Genomic DNA, 23,961 nt, shown 5'->3' with positions numbered 1-23,961 from the left:
GGAGACATTTATCACTCCACACCACCTATCGTGTCGCAATCTCTTGCTTTAGCCTGGTCTGGCATCAACGGCTAGTAGAGCCACAATTTTATGAATTTAACCAATAAACTTACTTTTTAATCGTTCTTCCAGGCGGTGAACTATATTGAATATTGAACGACATACACTATCTAATTTCAGTGAATCCTTATATGGATGTAGATGTCTCCGGAGGGTCTCAGCACTGGAGAAATGTGACAAAAAAGTAGTGGTCATGGGGGAGGGGGGTTTTCTACACTTCCTATCAGTCATCCCATTGAGGACAATGCAGGGAAGGCGCAGATCATGTCTTCCCTGCTGCTCGGTCTGCACATGGATGTTTTACACTCATACAGCACACGAACCGGGAGAGGAATGCTTAAAACTACAGCCGCACCTCTGGTCTCGGGCGTTATAGCTTCAGACCTATCAGATGTTGGATAAAGTCCAAATATTCGAGTACGGCAATACACAGGAGAATTAGAGGATTCTTTTTTTTATTTTGTCGAATTAACAAGATTAGAATACAGGGGGAGACAATGCTGAAAGTCCTGCAACTTTGTGTTTTAATTTCTCACCATTTTCAATACACCTTCTTGCTGCCAATGAATGGAAAAAAAAAATCTAGTCCCTAAAAATCGATGGCCTATCCTCAGGATAGGCTGTCAATAGCTGATGGGTCGGGGTGTGACTCCCGGGACCCCCGCCGATCAGATGTTTTGAAAGGGGTGCAGCGCCTCGTAACAAACTATCAGGCCAGGAGAGATATGCGCTTCTGATGCGTTTAGATACACTGCAGCTGTGTGAGCAGGTCTAGGTAAGGATGGCTTTTAAGCCTCTCATTGTAAACGAGAATGATTCTATTTCCAGTCAGCAAGCAGAGATCTTGAAGAATGTTGAGGAATTGAGACACCAAGTATGTTAGAAAGTTTTAGACCGTTTCATTATACAATGATTACGTTTATTTATATAAAACTGGAGTCCCTCTAAACAGCAGCCCCAGCCCCCCCCCCCCAGATAAAAGCGGATATTAATGGGTTCTTCTAGCAGCGAGACCCCCATATTATTATTTGTTTGCTACTTAGACTTGGATATCTCAGGTGACGGGCACGCGCCAAGGCATAAATGACCTCATTGTATGGTTGTATAGACTCTGCTGGGCACCATATTCACTCCATGGCATCTGCCCAACCACCTGCCCGAGCTTCTGGTAATTGTTGTAATTACTCTGCCACAATAAATGCATTGTCATCTCTTCCACAGACAATGTTGTTTTACCCCCGAGTCATCCAAAACTTCCCGTAATTAAATAAATAGCAAACACATGATGGCATGTCTGGAATGTTCCCTGGCATCTGTGACAAACCCCCGAAACCTGGGTCGCTCAGATCATAGATGACACCACCTGTGCCGAGCATCTCTCAAGTGCCATCTTAGGGCATGTCTACCCAATAGGGGAGATCTGGAGTCCATTAAGGCGCGGTGATCGCCAGTTCCCATATTGTTGGCAGCACATCCCGTTTACACGGGCAGAAGTGCAGCCAAAAACGATGATTGGGGTGGCCAATGACTGCACAATTTTGACGGGTATTACTGTGAAAATCGTGCGCCCATTGGCCACCACACGTAAGCAGGATTTATGCCGCATGTGGCACTGACACGGGCCGATGAGCGGGAATGGGCATTCCGTCCCCTCGCTGATCGGCCCGTGTAATAGGACCTTTAGATATGGGAGCTGGGATATCAGTAGACAGATTCGCTATTCAGGAGTTTGGGAACGTTTTTTTAGCGGGTTTTGCCACAGTGGTATTTCCAAAAATGAGCTAAAAAAATATGCGAAAAAAGTGCAGCGATTTTGTAGCAATTGTGCGAAAATTACGGCGCCACAAGTCGCAATTTTTACTGCATTGTGTGACAATACCCTAGAGAGATGCAAAGGGGGGAGCATATGGGTAGCAACCCAGCTTTCCCAAGGACGGATATAACTTTACAAAAGGGGACAACTCAGGGTATATGTTCACACAGGAGTTTTTTGGTGCTGTTTTTGACGCAGAAACCGTGCCAAAAAATGGCCAAAAAACAAGCGGAAAAAACGCGTCATGCCCTTTCTTCTGGCGTTTCCGTCTATGACTTGCCATTGACATCAATTTAATTTTCTAATATACCGTGTATTTAAATGCCTCACGGTTTCAAGATCTCTGCTTGCGGTCAGTGAATGAGAACATTCTTGTTTACAACTAGAGGCTGACAACTTGCCCAGATTATGTCCAACTGACACACTGTAACAAGTTGTGCACCTGCATGATCAGTACAGGTTTACATCCTATAGATCTTTATAGCGGTAGGACATTTTTTTTCAGACACGAGCCCCTGCATAGTCATCAAGTTAAATGATAAATTCTGGCTGCCTGCAGCCACCACTAGGGGGAGCTTACTACAAATGGTTTATCAATAACAAACCAGTATACAGTAAGCTCCTAAGCTCCCCCTAGTGGTGGCTGCAGGTAGTCAACATTTTTCTCATTTAAATCTAGGTCTATGTTTAGGATTTGGCGCAAAACTGAGATCTGACTGCTATAAATATATATTAAAAAAAATAATCTTTTCAATTATTTATTTAAAATCTGTATTTCAGCATCTCATAATCCAAAAGTTCTGATAATCCGGCACTTATTTCCAGAACAGAACGGAGAGTAAATTGGGAATCGGTCTAGGAGACTGAGCAGAAGAACCAATTATAAGGCTCCTCTGATTATTAAGAATTTTAATCGGTGATGTCTGATAATCCGGCAGATCTTGTCGCCCGGTGCCCTCCTCCCATCATGCTTTGCTCCTGTGTAATATGGCAGTTTTGCAGAATACAAGGCCTCTTTAGGGCATGCCCACACGTGGCGGTTTTCCTCCGCAGCTGTCCGCATCAATGCCGCACAGAATCTGCGTTGCAGATTCTGCGGCGGATCTGCCCAAAATGTGCAGTAAATTGATGCGGACAAGCTGCTGCGGACTGCGGTAAAAGTGCTTCCCTTCTCTGTATCAGTGCAGGATAGAGAGAAGGGACAGCACTTTCCCTAGTGAAAGTAAACGAATTTCATACTTACCGGCCGTTGTCTTGGTGACGCGTCCCTCTTTCGGCATCCGGGCCGACCTCCCTGGATGACGCGGCAGTCCATGTGACCGCTGCAGCCTGTGATTGGCCTGTGATTGGCTGCAGCCGTCACTTACACTGAAACGTCATCCTGGGAGGCCGGACTGGAGACAGACGCAGGGAGTTCTCGGTAAGTATGAACTTCTATTTTTTGACAGGTTGCTGTATATTGGGATCGGTAGTCACTGTCCCGGGTGCAGAAACAGTTACTGCCGATCGCTTAACTCTTTCAGCACCCTGGACAGTGACTATTTACTGACGTCTCCTAGCAACGCTCCCGTAATTCCGGGAGCCCCATTGACTTCCTCAGTCTGGCTGTAGACCTAGAAATACATAGGTCCAGCCAGAATGAAGAAATGTCAAGTTAAAAAAGCAAGACGCATCCGCAGCACACATAACATGTGCATGACAGCTGCGGACTTCATTGCGGAAATTAGAATCTCCATTGAAGTCAATGGAGAAATTCCGCCATGAGTCCGCCACTGCTCCGCAACAGACAGAGCATGCTGCGGACACCAAATTCCGCTCCGCAGCCTTTGCTCCGCAGCGGAATTTTCAGCCTCGTCTAAACGAAGCCTACTGAATAGAAGTGGAAGTCAATGGAGAAACGGCTCCGCTGCGGATTAACGCTGCGGAGTGTCCGCAGTGGAATTCAAGAGCAATTCCGCCATGTGTGGCTTTGCCCTTATTCTCGGGGTGGACGGTATTTTTGGCTGCTACTCCTCTATATACAGTAATGTCACTAGTGTAAACTTCCAGCAGCCGCACGTTTCCTTATAATGTCTCGCCTGGTGCCAAATATTTGTTTGACACTGGAGAGATGCGGGGAAGTTTTCGTCCCGCGGGCTCAGGTTACAGTAAGAAGGTTCTTTTGCCGTCTCTTTCCAATGTTATTTCCTCGTGAAGTCACCAGGAGAGATTATTATATCCATTTTCTCGAACATTCAGCCGTATACCGGTAATGAACAGAAAAAAATAACAAATTCTACCGAAAATCAAAAATTCCCCAATAAATCCTCGAGTCGTCCTTGTTTTTGGTTTAAATGTTTCTTATGACGACTATTATTGCTGCCACTACAGGTCCCATAGGGGTTGTCATGTGTCTTTCCCAGACTCCTGTCTAGTTATACTGTGACATATCCCCTGCTGGCATATTTAGCCAGATGTGCCATTCAGGAGCCTGGGAAAGCTGAGTAGCAACACCCATAAAAGGTGCGGTGGAGGCTTTATTGTTTTTTGTTGGCATTCATAGCAGCAAATCAATCACATTATAACCATTCTGGAGTCTGGAAAAGCTGGGTGACAGTTCCCCTGGAAAGTGGGATGGAGGTCATATTGGTTTTCATTGCTCTCCCTGCCTGGTTATGCAGCGATTTAGCCACAGTTAATAAGTACAGCATATTCAGGCAGATTTACCATTCAGGAATCTAGAAAAGCTGGGTAACACCTACTGTGGGATGAAGATCATATTGGTTTTCCTAGAGCAGTGGTCTCCAATCTGTGACTTTCCAGGTATTGCGGAACTACATCTCCCAGCTTTCCGATAGCCTGCTGGGAGTTGTAGTTTAATAGCTGGGGATCACTGCCCTAGAGTCTTTAATCCGTCTTGTTATGCAGGGATACAGCAGCAGTTAATGTATCACGGTATAACTAGACAGATTTGCCGTTCAGGAGTCTTGGAAAGCTGGGTGACTACTATTGTGGTACACAGCATATAAAACTCCCATAGATCGCATACACCCGTACACTGCTCGGCTATTCCCTAGCAAAATACCAGAGCTGACGGAGCGCCGCAATTCCACAGAAATCCAGTTCCGTAAACGAGGTCCCCGGGGGCGGTAAATATGAGACGTGACAGGGACCATTCACACTGAGCACTAACCTTACACTACATCCGCACTGTATCCTAAGAGATGTTACTGGGAAGACAGACATTCGCTTTTATTTCTTCTGACCAGACGCACGCACTTTTCTTCTGAAGTGAACCGGCATTTCTATTTTGGGAGCGACGGATAAATCCGCCTTGAAGACGTCTTAGAGGAAAGCTACGAGGAGGAAGATTCCAAAAGTGTAAACCGTTCTTTATAGGGGTTTTCCGGGACTGTAATATTGAAGGTCTATCCTCGGGACAGGCCATCAATATCTGATCGGTGGGGGTCTGACTCCTAGCACCTCTGCCGATCAGCTGCATGAAGGGGCCGTGGCGCTCTGGACGATGGCGGTCCTTTCTTGATTGTTTACCAGGTTCTGTGCCATACATTTGGTTGTCCCTGATACTGCAGTTCGCGACAGCTGAGTCCAATTCAAGTGAATGGGACCGAGTTGCAGTAGCAGGCACAGCCACAACCAAACGTAGGGCGCTATGGTCCCTTCATGCAGCTGATCGGGGCCCCACCCATCAGATATTAATTACCTATCCTAAGGATAGTACATCGATATTACAGTCCAGGAAAACCCTAATAATATCTTACTTCTAGGCTGAGATATAAAGCCTGAGGCTGCACTACTGAGACATTCTGATGACATGTCCCCTTCTGATTCCAGTCAGGGGTTATTTTGCCATGGAAACTTTATGTGGATGCAAATCACCATCTACATCAATGTATATATATATATATATATATATATATAAAACAGCATTATTCAAGCCAGGTTACATGTAGATATTGATGCAGTTGTGGGCTACAACAAAAAATATCCTCTAGACCCAGACAGAAATCTTTACTATGAATACAGCTCACCTTGGCCTTGATCCAGGGCTTATTTTACTGGGTGTCAATTGCCGAGGGCCGTAATTTACCAGGGAGTCCCCACAGGATGAGAACCCAGGATCAAACTAAAAGCAGCCAGTAATAATACGCGGGGTATGGTGGTATTATTTGGGAATTTAATTGCAGTATTATGTGGGCTCTAAATTTTAGCAGTGACATGTCAGAAGTTTTAATCAGTGGGGGTCCAAGCAATGAGACCCCCACCGATTGCTAAACCGATGCGGCATACTCGGTGAGCGTTGTGCCGCTTTGTTTGTGACAAGGCTTTCCTCAGAGCCGTCTACGGGATCAATAGAAAGTCTATGGGTCTGTACACCGTCCCGAGGAAAGCCGATCAGAAACACAGCGCTCACCCAAGCGCTTCTGCCGCTTCGTTTTTGCGATCGGTGGGGTCTCTGTGCTCGGACCCCCACTCATTAAAACTTCTGATATGTCACGAAAGTTTTTTAAAGGTTTAGTTACCCTTTAAGGTAGTATTATTTGGATATCGGATATTATTTGGGCACTATCTGCTGGTATCGTGGGCAGTATGCGTCAAATTTAGCCGGGTACTATAAGGTGGTATAAAATGGGTAGAAAAAAAACAACTAATAATGGCAAGCTTGATGCCAAGGGCCCCATTTTCTATAAAACCAGCCCTGCCTTTATGTAGTGACAGATCTACTAATGAAAATATTCCACCAATTTTTTCAACTTATATATGGACTGGTCCCTTAAATTATATATATATATATATATATATATATGGTCAACAATTAGCCCGTATGGCGGTTTTATAAATGGCAGACTTCTTCCGGTTTCTCCTCCACGTACCATGACACACTCTCAATCAACGCGACCTTCAGCTCCGGCTCTGAGATATCATCCCTTTACGTCGGGGATCAGCCCATAGAGAGATTACATTTTGCTCACACCTGTGGACGGAAGTAGAATTTATATGGCCCCATAGGGTGAAATTGGCCCACCAGAGGACCAATCGGAACCTGCAGGCTCTGACCCCATGACATAACAACAGCCACAACTGAAGTCCAGCAAACAGATTGGCAAGGGAGAGGTTACATTTTGCTCACACCTGTGGACAGAAGTAGAGTTCACATGGCCCCATAGGGTGAAATTGGCCCACCAGAGGACCAATAGGAACCCGCTGACTCTGACACCATAACATAAAAACAGCCACAACGGCGGTTAAGCAACCTGCGACCCCATCTGCTGGTGGAGCAGGTCACTGAGGTTTTTAACTTTTTTGGGGTAAATTTTCAAATAACCCACCAGGACATATTGGTGGACAAAGGCACCCAATGTGTCACTGGGATCCCATATCGAATAAGGGGGAGCAGAGGAACCAGGAAAAAGCACCTACTGCGAGTGGGACACAGATGTGGTGCTGTTTTTGGTGCTCTGGGCGCTTTTCTGAATGCTACGGCCCCTTTGTCCCTAGAAATGTTGGAGGTTTTAGCTCTCAGACCCCCAACAACCCCATAACTTGAAATCTTTACATTAGTTTAGGTGGATTTCCCCTTTAAATCTATGCCTTTCGTTATGGGATTTACCCTCCCGTCTCACCTCGGTCAGACAGCGGATTACACATGTATAGGTTACTGGTTTGTTCCGCTCGATTTCATCCTATAGTTCATTGAGTTCATCTCCATTTCACATATGAAGCGACAGAAGCTCAAATCCTTTAAAAGGTGATTTTTTATTTTTTTTTTTTGCAGAATTACATTTTTAACAGGACATAGAGTTCACCCCGAAAAAACCGAGACATGAAAAAACCACCAAGCGACTCAATACTGCAAGGCCTAGTTCACACAGAATTTTTTGGCGCCGCATTTTAAGGCGGAAACCACGTCTGAAACTGCGCCAAAAACTGCCAAAATTGCCTCCCATTGATTTTAATAGGAGGCGTAGACGTTTTTTCCCGCGAATGGAAAAAAACGCTCGTGGGAAAAAGAAGCGGCATGCCCTTTCTTCAGGCGTTTCCGTCTCTGACCTCCCATAGACCTCAAATCAGAAAAGCGGTTTTCGACAAATTTTTTGCCCTCAGCGCTCAATGGCCACGGCCAAAAAACGCTGCGAAAAAAATGCGGAACAGAGGGCAGGCAGAAACCTATGTCTTCCTGAAGGAACATTGAGGCAGATTTTTCTGCCTACAAAAAACCCAGTGTGAACAGGGCCTAAGCCTTGTTCACACGGCGTGTATTCAGCGCGTTTTTGACGCATCTTACGCATCAAAAACACATGCTTTAAGCTTCCCATTGACATCAATGGGAAAGCGCATTGTAGTGCATACGACGCGTTTTTTTTTACGCGCCCATGCGTTTATAAAGTGCGTCGTAAAAAAAAAAGAAAGCGTTGGGTCAGTTTTTGGCACATAAAATAAGCCGAAAACGCGACAAATTCCCATAGTCAATGAAAGTCCTTATTTTGAGCCAAAAAAAGTGCACAAAATGCGTCAAAAAAAGCAACAAAAACGCCTGCATTTTAAAAGGCACATAATAAAAACGCTAGCGTTGTTGACACAACGGTTTTTTTGAGCGCCGTGTGGACAAGGCTTAAAATACAATTCTGACCGCAATTATATCTGATAACAGTTGTAAGTACATATATTTTATTCGTTTTTACTTATTAATATGCATTCTGAGTTAATAGGGTGGGGAATCAGGATGCTCATCTGTTAGCCAGAATGCGGAGTACTCCGGAGGACCCGGCATTTCATGGACAGTCAATTGACTTTAATGTGCATGGTGTAATGCTTAATTTCACCTGTGGTGGTGCTGCAGGGAAATGATACACTTGCTGTCAGGTACTCTCTTAAATGACAGCTGATCGCAGGGGTCTCAGTAGCAGCGTACCCTCTAATCAGTTTATTATTGAAGAATCCTACTAATAAAATGGGATTGTTCAATGTGGACAACCCCTTTAAGGTTAGGATAACCCAGGAATACTGAGTAGCAGTTTGTATCTTCTCAATATGTCAAAATCATCTGCTGCTTTTTAGCCAATCTAAGGATCTACTCAAACGTTATGGTCATTTTGTGTTTTTTTTGCCGAGATTTTTACAAAACCACAGCAAAATGCTGCAGATTTGCGACAAAAATCGTGTTTTGACCGCTGTGTGTGAATAGACCCTATTGATAAATAAGCCCACCCTACTCATTAGAGTAGCACATGACCAGTAGAGGGGGCTCCTCTAGATCTAGTTATAAAATATACAGTGCAATGCGGCGGTTCAAGGGGCAAATCCTCTACACGACAGATATTTACATCAGCTCCGCTTTAATAACCCGGTATAATCGTTAACCTCCACTATACGACTAGACAGCTCGCCCTCCTGTCATCCCCGCAGAGCGTGCTCCCTCCGCCGTGAGCTGCACATATGTTTCAGTGACACTTTGTGCCGCTCAGGGCATCGAGTTCACAGCTCACTTCCAGTAAGGACACGTTCCATATTTAGAGGGACATTTCAATATGTAATAATGTTTGCACGTTCTGCCCTGAGTCCCCATGAGTCACCTAAAAATGTTTATGAAAAAGCGAAATCCTCATTCCCATCATTGAGAATCTGACCCTTGTCCGCCATTTTCGGAAATTTAGTGTCATTTTAGACTTAAAGTGAAATTTCAGCAAAGTGTCATCAAAATGTCCCAATTCAAATCTACGCAACAAGTGACGTTACGATTAGACTCCTTTGCCTTATGGCTTTTGTATGGCTTTCGAGTTATTGCATGTTGTTTTCTTCAGACACAGAGCTGACTTCAAAATTCTGCTGGTCGCCCGTGGAAACAGACAACATTATATCTCCACCTCACTGTCGGTCACGTGACTTTTACAGCTTCGCTCTTATGTTCACCCGGAGTTTTTTGCAGGCGGAAAAATCAGCCTCAAAATTCCTTCAGAACGCTTGCTGCGTTTTTTGCGGCTTTTTCGGCCGCGGCCATTGAGCGCTGCGGGCAAAAAAAAAACGCAGCAAAAAACTTTTCTCTGCCTCTCATTGATGTCAATGGGAGGTCAGAGACAGAAACGCCTGAAGAAAGATAATGTCGCTTTTTTTTGCTGCGAGTGGAAAAAAACGAGTTGACGCCCTTCTCTCCAGACATGTCTGCACATACGGCCGTCCTGTTCCACAGTGACCACCAGAGTGCGCTCGTGAGCTCAGTCCAGACTTGAGAAGCCAAAGCGCACGCATGTGGGAGATTGAACTGATTGCTCTCAGAGCACCCTGGGCTATAAGAAGGTCCCAGCCCCATCCTCCGATGCCTGAGCGTTGTTGTCGTATCCTAAGTTTGTCTTGTAAATGGTCCCCTAGTGTTTCCTGCTCCCAGTGTTCCCTTTTCCTGTATCCTGTAACCTGATCTAGTGCCGTGCTGAGTTGTTGCCGTGCTGTATACCACGCCTGACATCTACCTGCTGCCTAGTCCCAGCCAAGACTGCCTTGCTACTGCCCGAGCTGCCACATGTACCCTATACGAACTATAGACTTTAACCTGCGCCCTGTTGGCCAGCTGCCATACCGCCAAGGCGGTACGGCCCGGTGGGCCCACGAACACTACGTTCTGCTACTCCACGCCTGACGTCTACCTGCTGCCTAGTCCCAGCCAAGCCTGCCTTGCTACTGTCCGAGCTGCCACAGGTACCCTATACGAACTATAGACTGTAACCTGCGCCGTTGTCCAGCTGCCATACCTGTGGGTCCACGAACCCTACGTGGCATCTAGGGTGATGAAGGATGTAAAAAGGTGAAAGAATTCTACAAATTTGCGCTACTATTTTAGATTTGCCCCAAGAATTAAGGAGCCATATTCTTTTCTTTGCTTTCCCCTTATGCTGTAATTATACAAGGCATTTTTACGTATCAATGTAGAATCGTCTCCGAATGCTTTTACCCAATAAAATATGTTTGGGTCTATGGCGCCCATTTGTACATATTACCCACTTTATGGATTCAGGTCATTTGTGAACAAGACAGTCGACTCCTGACCGTAAAAATCAAACCCCTCCCCCGCACCCCAGTATTCGCGTGCGGAATAGTCGATCTTTGGTGAAACTCTCGTTCTGCACGTTGGTTCTCAGCCCCTTGTGACCTTGTAAATAAATGGCCGCCCGGTTAGTAAGGACCCGTCACATTCCAGTTCTTTAGGCTCCTTTGGTCTCTTCTTTGAAGTGATTCTCAAGAACATGTGTGTAAACATTACCATGAACGTGAGCCTAAGGTCTCAGGGGTCGGTCGGCAAGTTTTCTCCTTGTTGCAAAACTTTGTGAACCCCCTGACCTAGTTGTGGTTAATATGTATTGTCCCATTCTGCGGATCTGCAGAAAAGCAAAGGCTTTGACTTGAAAAATGTCTCTAACAAATGAGACTGTGAACCGGAGTCTTTGATGTCAGATACTTGGTATGTTGTATGGCCGTCGGCCTCGGATTAAAAGAAATATTAGAATTTCATTCTTTAGAAAAATGGCCTCATGTATAAAAAGTGTAACAGGGGAAAAGAGGCCGTGTTGCCCATAGCAACCAATCAGTGTCCACTGAAGTCACCTGTAAAGTCTAGAAAATGAAACCCGAATGGCCGCCATACGGGGACTATTGCCTAATCTTCACATCTACAGGCACCATTAACCCCTTAACGCAATATCACGTAACTGTACGCGATGTTAGGATGGAGCGAGCTCACAGGCAGACCTCGCGCCATACGCAGCGGGTGACGGCTGTGTTACACAGCCGACACCTCACTGCAACGAGCGAAATCAAAGATCACTTTGATTCCATCCATTTAACACCATAAAAGCCGCGGTCAATCGTGACCAATCAGCGAGGCGCACCCTCAAACAAGCCATTGCGCCCCCCCCCCCCCACGGCACGATCGGCCGGTAATAATGGTTGTTATGGCAGACTGGGAGTCTAACAAAGGCCCCCAGGTCCGCCATCTTTGTACTCCTTTGAAGCTCTGCCTCCGGCAGCAAGTGTCCAGCCAGCACCACATCCCAGTAGGCAACACATGTCCTATTCTGCGAAGCCTAACCCAGGAATATAGACATGTCTGGAGATTCTGATTGGTCCTCCTCCACCTCGGATTTCCCAGAACTTTGTGTTTTTTCTCATCTTTAATGCTGCATGGATAAACAAAAACTTATTTTCTTGCCAAGAATGAAATATAAATAATGTAAAAGGAGCAAGAAGGCATGAGACCGGGGCATCTGTGCCAAGTCTCCTTCTCACACATGATGACTGTATAGGACGCTGAAACCGGATCTCTCTGTGTGTTTCAAGAAAGTGAAGAAAAAATGAAGGCTGTAAACTAAGTAGATCCAGTAAGTGATCGCTGCTCGAGCCAAATATTCTTCTTCTCTTTTTTGCTGCGAGCGGAAAAAAACGACTCCGTCTCCCATTGAAATCAATGGGAGGCGATTTCAGAATTTTTTGGGCGCGGTTTCCGAGTCAAAAACCTTGACGAAAAACTTTGTGTGAACTAGGCCTTATTGTCGTTTGATCTCCCACAATGCACTGCTCTCTGGAAAAAGGACACCAATAGAATTCTGAGTTTAGAAAAAACATCCCGGTGTCACTTCATATTGCTCTGCTCCACGTACGCAGCTGGAGAAACTGGTCTATAATACTGCCCCCTATATACAAGTATATAACTAATATAATACTTCCTCCTATATGCAACAATATAACTATTATAATACTGCCCCCTATATACAAGAATATAACTACTATAATACTGCCCCCTATATATAAGAATATAACTACTATAATACTGCCCCCTATATACAAGAATATAACTACTATAATACTGGTCCTATATACAGGAATATAACTACTATAATACTGCCCCCTATATACAAGTATATAACTACTATAATACTGCCCCCTATATACAAGGATATAACTACTATAATACTGCTCCTATACACAAGAATATAACTACTATAATACTGCCCCTATATACAAGAATATAACTACTATAATACTGCCCCCTATATACAAGAATATAACTACTATAATACTGCCCCCTATATACAAGAATATAACTACTATAATACTGCCCCCTATATACAAGAATATAACTACTATAATACTGCTCCTATATATAAAAATATAACTACTATAATACTGCTCCTATATACAAGAATATAACTACTATAATACTGCCCCTATATACAAGAATATAACTACTATAATACTGCCCCCTATATACAAGAATATAACTACTATAATACTGCCCCTATATACAAGAATATAACTACTATAATACTGCCCCCTATATACAAGTATATAACTACTATAATACTGCTCCTATATACAAGAATATAACTACTATAATACTGCTCCTATATACAAGAATATAACTACTATAATACTGCCTCCTATATATACAAGAATATAACTACTATAATACTGCCCCAATATACAAGAATATAACTACTATAATACTGCCCCCTATATACAAGAATATAACTACTATAATACTGCCTCCTATATACAAGAATATAACTACTATAATACTGCCCCCTATATACAAGTATATAACTACTATAATACTGCTCCTATATACAAGAATATAACTACTATAATACTGCCCCTATATACAAGAATATAACTACTATAATACTGCCCCCTATATACAAGTATATAACTACTATAATACTGCTCCTATATACAAGAATATAACTACTATAATACTGCTCCTATATACAAGAATATAACTACTATAATACTGCCTCCTATATATACAAGAATATAACTACTATAATACTGCCCCTATATACAAGAATATAACTACTATAATACTGCCCCTATATACAAGAATATAACTACTATAATACTGCCTCCTATATACAAGAATATAACTACTATAATACTGCCCCTATATACAAGTATATAACTACTATAATACTGCTCCTATGTACAAGAATATAACTACTATAATACTGCCCCTATGTACAAAAACATAACTACTATAATACTGCTCCTATATACAGGAATATAACTACTATAATACTGCCTCCTATATACAAGAATATAACTACTATAATACTGCCCCCTATATACAAGTATATAACTACTATAATACTGCTCCTATGTACAAGAATATAACTACTATAATACTGCCCCTATGTACAAAAACATAACTACTATAATACTGCCCCTATATACAAGAATATAACTACTATAATACTACCTCCTATATACAAGAATATAACTACTATAATACTGACCCCTATATACAAGAATATAACTACTATAATACTGCCCCCTATATACAAGTATATAACTACTATAATACTGCTCCTATGTACAAGAATATAACTACTATAATACTGCTCCTATATACAAGAATATAACTACTATAATACTGCCCTTATATACAAGAATATAACTACTATAATACTGCCCCCTATATACAAGAATATAACTACTATAATACTGCCCCCTATATACAAGAATAGAACTACTATAATACTGCCCCTATGTACAAAAACATAACTACTATAATACTGCTCCTATATACAAGAATGATAAATTACATGACAACAATGTATGGATCTCGGATCTCCCTCCTGTCATTTCTGAGACTGAGAGCTCTGTGACTTTCAGGACATGTAGTAATATAAACCAGATTTAATCAGCAGGTAACATTAATACTGGTATAAACATCAGATTAAACAAATATTGTGGCTCGGTTACGTCCAGCACTTGACATTGGACATTATACTGTATTAGGTTTGTATTCATCTCCTGTATATTATATATTATCTATATTGATCCGGTTTATGGTAATAATTAGTGATATCCCCTAATAAGCCACGGTTTTGGCCTTGGCCGCAGTGATTGTATGATTGCGGTCTGCGGGCGTTGTGCCATGCTTCCTGCTGCGCCTGCAATCACATAGGACAATTAAACGTTTTTTTTCCTTGCAGCTTGCTGAAAAGAGCCGTGCCGTATAATTACCTAACACAATGTGCTCGTAGGGGAACATTACCCTAATTAGCCAAGAACGTCTCAACGTGAAATTAGACAATCAGGGGACGGAATATAATTTAGTCAAAGACAATTTATTTATTTTTTACTTTATTTTTGGTGTAATTTCCAACGCTGTAAAACATATAAAATTAGACAAAATGTCCTTTCAATGGTCGCCTGAATAGTAAACGGGATTCACGTTGCAGCCATTTATTATGGGAACGCAACGAATCAATACACAACGAAAGCAGTGACATTACTGAGGCGTGAGGTACTTGGTGCCTCGGTGAGGTTACTGCTTCCCTATATTTAATACTGTTTGATGACTTACTGCACGAATCCCTAAGTGGCTGCGGATACCTGGACCATATTGATAAATCAGACCCCCCCCCCCTCCCCCGGCTCACGGTTTTCGTGCTGGATAATACTGTAAGTGATTAACGACTCTTCTTGGTTTTCGCTTTGTCCCTGTAAATTTTCTCAGTAAACGGCCTTTAAAAGAAAAAAACAAAAACGGAGAAAACATGTAAAAAAAACAGCGACAATTACATCATGTGGTTGAAATGTCTATTTAGGAATTTTCTAAATCTGGGAAAGCTGGGTGACTACTAATACGGCCGCCATTACTGCTCTTACAGTGGTGGTCACCCAGCTTTCCTAGGCTGCTGACAAGATGGCTCGTTATGCAGTATTACGTTTCCGCTCCTGTCTCGCTAGTCAGATTTGCTATTCAGGAATCGAAAAAAGCGAGAAAAATAGGTGACACTTTAGAAAGTTATAACATATATGACCGACCCATATATAACCATATACAACTGGCCCATATATGACTGACCGTATATAACTGACACATGTACGATGTCCCATATAAGACTGATACATGCAGTTTATTATGGACGCACATATGATTCACTTGTATTTGACCTGTATGACTGAACCATATATATATATATATATATATATATATAAAATCAACCCATATATGACCGGCCCTATATAGCATACACATATGACTGATCCAGAAACGACTGACACAACTATAACTGACATATACTGTATATAATAACCAAAATATGACCGACCAATATCTAAGTGATCTATAGATGACTAACCTATGACCAGCCCTATATAGGTTTACACATATATGACTGATCTATAAACGACTGACCTAACTATAACTGACATGTACTGTATATGATAACCAGTAGGTGACCGACTCATATCTAACTGCCCTATAATGACTAACCCATATATATGATCAACCCATGTATGACCGGCCCTATATAGGTTACACATATATGACTGATTCATAAATGACTGAGTGACCCATATCTAACTGCCCTATAGATGACTGACCCACATATATGATCAACCTATAAATGACCGGCCATACAAAGCTTACAGATATATGACCGATTCATAAACGACTGACTGACCCAACTATAGATGACACATATATGGTTTATGACCTAATCATATATAACCGACTATATATAACTGATCATATATGACCTTCCTACACGTCAGTTGTCGTCCTTGTTATAAGCTGGGTAATACCCAGAATGACCTCCACTACGCCTTACATAGGGGCTGCTACCTAGACATGCAATGATATAATAATGGGGGATGTATACCTAAGAACCCAAGTCTGGAAGAGATGGACTACAACCCCTATGGGACCTAAACCGGTAGCCATATAAAGTGCCACCCAGCTTTCCCAGAATGAGATATAACTAAGAAGTAGTTGAGGACGACTTAAGGACTATTCCATAACATCTAATACTGTCCTCACCACATCGCCAGCTATAACTTACAGGACCCCCGTGTCCCCCCTCCTCCCTGGTCTTACATATTCTCCATCCCTGGGTAAGGGCGGCACAGGGTTATTTTGCGCTCTCGCTTGGAGTGGCATGAAGTGCCCTTTAATTAACGCAGCTGTTAATGTGCAGCTCAGTGTTTATAAACAGCCGGTCAGGACGCGCTGCTGCGGAAAATCATTGGCACGGAGAGGACTTGTGATGACTGGTCGGGGCCCGTGTGTCCCAGGTGGACGCTTTATTATCCCTCATTAACTATAACCTCATGGAGACGGTTACATGTAGCAGTGCCAGGTCTGTGAGTGCGCAGTGCAGGGACGCTGAACTCCATATTAATGAGCTGGCAGCACGGCCCTTGGGCTCGGACATTTATTACGCCACACAATCGCTGGCTGAGTTCGCCGGTAACGGCTGCATCCTGCGTTACCAGGTGCGGAGATGTCCCTACTTGACGCACATGTGCTGGAAAATTTCGGAGATTCCGAATTTAAAAAGTTTTTTTTTTTTTTGTGATATCTCTACTTGGGAAAGCTGGGTGACAGACGAAGTAGCATTCTTTACAGCAGCACAGAGGTTATCACCCAGCTTTTTCAGACTCCTGAACAGCAAACCTGCACCAGCACGGGATCGTGGGACTTACCGCTACATGACTATAATGTGTATGTGTCGGTCTCAACTGTAGTTTTGGTATTGTATTCATGAATCAGGAAGTACAGGATGAGCAGCGCTATTCATTACTAACTAGAAAAATACTTGAAACTGAGAGGTGGCAGTGCGAGGAAATGTGAGGGCAAAAATGTGCGCGTGTCACCGTATAGAGCCGCATGAATAATCGTGTACTCTCCAAACTGAGACATTAGAGATCACTTACCCCTCATACAAGATGGCGACTTTGTAGCACAGAGCGACCACAGCGGTGAGAAGAAAACCGGCAGGGCTGGAGTTCCTGAGGTAACAGAAAAATACAAGACTATGAGAGAGCGAAGAGCGGCCATTATCAAAGCGTGATGAAAATTAAACATTACTAGAAAAGATCGCACATAGAAAGCGCAATACCGACCCCGACATCCTGCTCTCCTCTAATGTACCGGCACTACCTATACATATATATATATATATACTCCTATATATACTCCTATACATACATATACCTCTCCATAACAACAATCCAGCCAGGCCACATAGAAAAACAGAGGATAGGGAGAGAGGCAGTTATATTCTTGTATATAGGGGGCAGTATTATAGTAGTTATATTCTTGTATATAGGAGGCAGTATTATAGTAGTTATATTCTTGTATATAGGGGGCAGTATTATAGTAGTTATATTCTTGTATATAGTGGCAGTATTATAGTAGTTATATTCTTGTATATAGGAGCAGTATTATAGTAGTTATATTCCTGTATATAGGGGCGGTATTATAGTAGTTATATTCTTGTATATAGGGGTAGTATTATAGTAGTTATATTCTTGTATATAGGGGCGGTATTATAGTAGTTATATTCTTGTATATAGGGGCGGTATTATAGTAGTTATATTCTTGTATATAGGGGCGGTATTATAGTAGTTATATTCTTGTATATAGGGGTAGTATTATAGTAGTTATATTCTTGTATATAGGAGGCAGTATTATAGTAGTTCTATTCTTGTATATAGGGGCAGTATTATAGTAGTTATATTCTTGTATATAGGGGGCAGTATTATAGTAGTTATATTCTTGTATATAGGGGCAGCATTATAGTAGTTATATTCTTGTATATAGGGGCAGCATTATAGTAGTTATATTCTTGTATATAGGGGCAGCATTATAGTAGTTATATTCTTGTATATAGGAGGCAGTATTATAGTAGTTATATTCTTGTATATAGGGGCAGTATTATAGTAGTTATATTCTTGTATATAGGGGCAGCATTATAGTAGTTATATTCTTGTATATAGGGGCAGCATTATAGTAGTTATATTCTTGTATATAGGGGCAGTATTATAGTAGTTATATTCTTGTATATAGAGGGCAGTATTATAGTAGTTATATTATTGAATATAGGGGGCAGTATTATAGTAGTTATATTCTTGTATATAGGGGGCAGTATTATAGTAGTTATATTCTTGTATATAGGATCAGTATTATAGTAGTTATATTCTTGTATATAGGAGCAGTATTATAGTAGTTCTATTCTTGTATATAGGAGCAGTATTATAGTAGTTATATTCTTGTATATAGGAGCAGTATTAGGCTGGGTTCACACGTGGCGGAATTTCACTTAAATTCCGCTGCGGACACTCCGCAGCGTTAATCCGCAGCGGTGCCGTTTGTCCATTGACTTACACTTTAATTTAGCAGTGTTCGTTTAGACGATGCGTACAATTCCGCTGCGGAGCATAGGCTGCGGAGCGGAATTTGGTGTCCGCAGCATGCTCTGTCTGTTGCGGAGCAGTGGCGGACTCATGGCGGAATTTCTCCATTGACTTCAATGGAGAGTCAAAATTCCGCAATGAAGTCCGCAGATCTTATGTGTGCTGCGGAGCGTATTGGTTTTACTACCATGACATTTCTTCATTCTGGCTGGACCTATGTATTTCTAGGTCTACAGCCAGACTGAGGAAGTCAATGGGGCTCCCGTAATGACGGGAGCGTTGCTAGGAGACGTCTGTAAATAGTCACTGTCCAGGGTGCTGAAAGAGTTAAGCGATCGGCAGTAACTGTTTCTGCACCCGGGACAGTGACTACCGATCTCAATATACATGTATCTGTAAAAAAACATATAAGTTCATACTTACCGAGAACTCCCTGCTTCTGTCTCCAGTCCGGCCTCCCAGGATGACGTTTCAGTGTAAGTGACGGCTGCAGCCAATCACAGGCCAAGCACAGGCTGCAGCGGTCACATGGACTGGAGCGTCATCCAGGGAGGTCGGGCTGGATGCCGAAAGAGGGACGCGTCACCAAGACAACGGCCGGTAAGTATGAAAATCGTTTACTTTCACTAGGGAAAGTGCTGTCCCTTCTCTCTATCCTGCACTGATAGGGAGAAGGGAAGCACTTTTCCCGCAGTCCGCAGCAGCTAGTCCGCATCAATGTACTGCACATTTTGTGCAGATCCGCAGCAGAATCTGCAACGCAGATTCTGTGCGGCATTGATGCGGACAGTTGCGGAGGAAATCCGCCACGTGTGGTCATGCCCTTATAGTAGTTATATTCTTGTATATAGGGGCAGTATTATAGTAGTTATATTCTTGTATATAGGGGGCAGTATTATAGTAGTTATATTCTTGTATATAGGAGCAGTATTATAGTAGTTATATTCTTGTATATAGGAACAGTATTATAGTAGTTATATTCTTGTATATAGGAACAGTATTATAGTAGTTATATTCTTGTATATAGGAGCAGTATTATAGTAGTTATATTCTTGTATATAGGGGCAGTATTATAGTAGTTATATTCTTGTATATAGGGGGCAGTATTATAGTAGTTATATTCTTGTATATAGGAGCAGTATTATAGTAGTTATATTCTTGTATATAGGGGGCAGTATTATAGTAGTTATATTCTTGTATATAGGGGGCAGTATTATAGTAATTATATTCTTGTATATAGGAGGCAGTATTATAGTAGTTATATTCTTGTATATAGGAGCAGTATTATAGTAGTTATATTCTTTATATAGGAGGCAGTATTATAGTAGTTATATTCTTGTATATAGGGGCAGTCTTATAGTAGTTATATTCTTGTATATAGGGGGCAGTATTAGGGTATGTTCACACGGCGGGGGTCCGTAACGGCTGAAATTACGGTATATGTTTCAGCCTGAAAACATCCCCGTAATTTCAGCCGTAACGGCATGTGCAGGCGCTTGAACGCCGCGTCAATTACGGCCGTAATTAGCGCTGCTATTCATTGGAGTCAATGAATAGCGGCTCCAAATACGGCCAAAGAAGTGACAGGTCACTTCTTCTACGCGGGCGTCTATTTACGCGCCGTCATTTGACAGCGGCGCGTAAATATACGCCTCGTGTGAACAGACAAACGTCTGCCCATTGCTTTCAATGGGCAGATGTTTGTCAGCGCTATTGAGGCGCTATTTTCAGACGTAATTCGGGGCAAAAACGCCCGAATTACGTCCGTAAATAGGCCGTGTGAACATACCCTTATAGTAGTTATATTCTTGTATATAGGAGCAGTATTATAGTAGTTATATTCTTGTATATAGGAACAGTATTATAGTAGTTATATTCTTGTATATAGGAACAGTATTATAGTAGTTATATTCTTGTATATAGGAGCAGTATTATAGTAGTTATATTCTTTATATAGGAGGCAGTATTATAGTAGTTATATTCTTGTATATAGGGGCAGTCTTATAGTAGTTATATTCTTGTATATAGGGGGCAGTATTATAGTAGTTATATTCTTGTATATAGGGGCAGTATTATAGTAGTTATATTATTGTATATAGGAGGCAGCATTATAGTAGTTATATTCTTGTATATAGGAGCAGTATTATAGTAGTTATATTCTTGTATATAGGGGCAGTATTATAGTAGTTATATTCTTGTATATAGGGGCAGCATTATAGTAGTTATATTCTTGTATATAGGGGGCAGTATTATAGTAGCTATATTCTTGTATATAGGGGCAGCATTATAGTAGTTATATTCTTGTATATAGGAGCAGTATTATAGTAGTTATATTCTTGTATATAGGGGGCAGTATTATAGTAGTTATATTCTTGTATATAGGGCAGTATTATAGTAGTTATATTCTTGTATATAGGGGCAGCATTATAGTAGTTATATTCTTGTATATAGGGGGCAGTATTATAGTAGTTATATTCTTGTATATAGAAGCAGTATTATAGTAGTTATATTCTTGTATATAGGATCAGTATTATAGTAGTTATATTCTTGTATATAGGGGGCAGTATTATAGTAGTTATATTCTTGTATATAGGGGGCAGTATTATAGTAGTTATATTCTTGTATATAGGGGCAGTATTATAGTAGTTATATTCTTGTATATAGGGGGCAGTATTATAGTAGTTATATTCTTGTATATAGGAGCAGTACTATAGTAGTTATATTCTTGTATATTGGGGCCAGTATTATAGTAGTTATATTCTTGTATATAGGAGCAGTATTATAGTAGTTATATTCTTGTATATAGGAGCAATATTATAGTAGCTATATTCTTGTATATAGAGGCAGTATTATAGTAGTTATATTCTTGTATATAGGAGCAGTATTATAGTAGTTATATTCTTGTATATAGGATCAGTATTATAGTAGTTATATTCTTGTATATAGGAGCAGTATTATAGTAGTTATATTCTTGTGTATAGGAGGCAGTATTATAGTAGTTATATTCTTGTATATAGGAGCAGTATTATAGTAGTTATATTCTTGTATATAGGGGGCAGTATTATAGTAGTTATATTCTTGTATATAGGAGCAGTATTATAGTAGTTATATTCTTGTATATAGGAGCAGTATTATAGTAGTTAGATTCTTGTATATAGGAGCAGTATTATAGTAGTTATATTCTTGTACATAGAGGGCAGTATTATAGTAGTTATATTCGTGTATATAGGGGGAGTATTATAGTAGGTATATTATTGTACATAGGGGCAGTGTTATAGTAGTTATATTCTTGTATATAGTAGGCAGTATTATAGAACTTATATTCTTGTATATAGGGGCAGTATTATAGTAGTTATATTCTTGTATATAGGGGGCAGTATTATAGTAGTTATATTCTTGTATATAGGGGCAGTATTATAGTAGTTATATTCTTGTACATAGGGGGCAGTATTATAGTACCTATATTCTTGTATATAGGGGGCAGTATTATAGTAGTTATATTCTTGTATATAGGGGGCAGTGTTATAGTAGTTATATTCTTGTATATAGTGGGCAGTATTATAGTAGTTATATTCTTGTATATAGGGGGCAGTGTTATAGTAGTTATATTCTTGTATATAGGGGCAGTATTATAGTAGTTATATTCTTGTATATAGGGGGCAGTATTATAGTAGTTATATTCTTGTATATAGGGGGCAGTATTATAGTAGTTATATTCTTGTATATAGGGGGCAGTATTATAGTAGTTATATTCTTGTATATAGGGGCAGTATTATAGTAGTTATATTCTTGTATATAGGGGGCAGTGTTATAGTAGTTATATTCTTGTATATAGGGGCAGTATTATAGTAGTTATATTCTTGTATATAGGGGGCAGTGTTATAGTAGTTATATTCTTGTGTATAGGGGCAGTTTTATAGTAGTTATATTCTTGTATATAGGGGGCAGTATTATAGTAGTTATATTCTTGTATATAGGGGGCAGTATTATAGTAGTTATATTCTTGTATATAGGGGCAGTATTATAGTAGCTATATTCTTGTATATAGGGGCAGCATTATAGTAGTTATATTCTTGTATATAGGAGCAGTATTATAGTAGTTATATTCTTGTATATAGGGGGCAGTATTATAGTAGTTATATTCTTGTATATAGGGCAGTATTATAGTAGTTATATTCTTGTATATAGGGGCAGCATTATAGTAGTTATATTCTTGTATATAGGAGCAGTATTATAGTAGTTATATTCTTGTATATAGGGGGCAGTATTATAGTAGTTATATTCTTGTATATAGGGGAGTATTATAGTAGTTATATTCTTGTATATAGGGGGCAGTATTATAGTAGTTATATTCTTGTATATAGGAGCAGTATTATAGTAGTTATATTCTTGTATATAGGGGGCAGTATTATAGTAGTTATATTCTTGTATATAGGAGCAGTATTATAGTAGTTATATTCCTGTATTTAGGAGCAGTATTATAGTGGTTATATTCTTGTATATAGGAGCAGTATTATAGTAGTTATATTCTTGTATATAGGAGCAGTATTATAGTAGTTATATTCTTATATATAGGAGCAGTATTATAGTAGTTATATTCTTGTATATAGGAGCAGTATTATAGTAGTTATATTCTTATATATAGGAGCAGTATTATAGTAGTTATATTCTTGTATATAGGAGCAGTATTATAGTAGTTATATTCTTATATATAGGAGCAGTATTATAGTAGTAATATTCTAGTATATGGGAGGCAGTATTATAGTAGTTATATTCTTGTATATAGGGGGCAGTATTATAGTAGTTATATTCTTGTATATAGGAGCAGTATTATAGTAGTTATATTCTTGTATATAGGGGCAGAATTATAGTAGTTATATTCTTGTACATAGAGG

The 23,961-nt window shown here is 40.6% G+C and overlaps 1 protein-coding gene across 2 annotated transcripts in view; it reads right to left on the bottom strand.

Annotated features, from left to right (window-relative positions):
* Positions 1–23,961, bottom strand: part of PEMT (phosphatidylethanolamine N-methyltransferase) — a 165,306-nt gene that overhangs the window by 47,128 nt on the left and 94,217 nt on the right. The window contains exons 6-7 of one of the 2 annotated variants that reach the window (XM_075830662.1): positions 17,585–17,659; positions 15,304–15,388 (exon numbers count right to left, since the gene is read on the bottom strand). In XM_075830662.1, coding sequence (XP_075686777.1) covers positions 15,334–15,388; positions 17,585–17,659 — 130 coding nt within the window. In that variant the 3' untranslated portion in view covers positions 15,304–15,333. Of the gene's footprint in view, positions 1–14,969; positions 15,389–17,584; positions 17,660–23,961 lie in introns of those variants that run through there. The other variant, XM_075830661.1, reaches the window with a different exon arrangement.

This window comes from Rhinoderma darwinii, chromosome 6, assembly GCF_050947455.1.
Source record: "Rhinoderma darwinii isolate aRhiDar2 chromosome 6, aRhiDar2.hap1, whole genome shotgun sequence".
NCBI lineage: Eukaryota > Metazoa > Chordata > Amphibia > Anura > Rhinodermatidae > Rhinoderma > Rhinoderma darwinii.
This window is presented reverse-complemented; position numbering and strand designations above follow the sequence as displayed.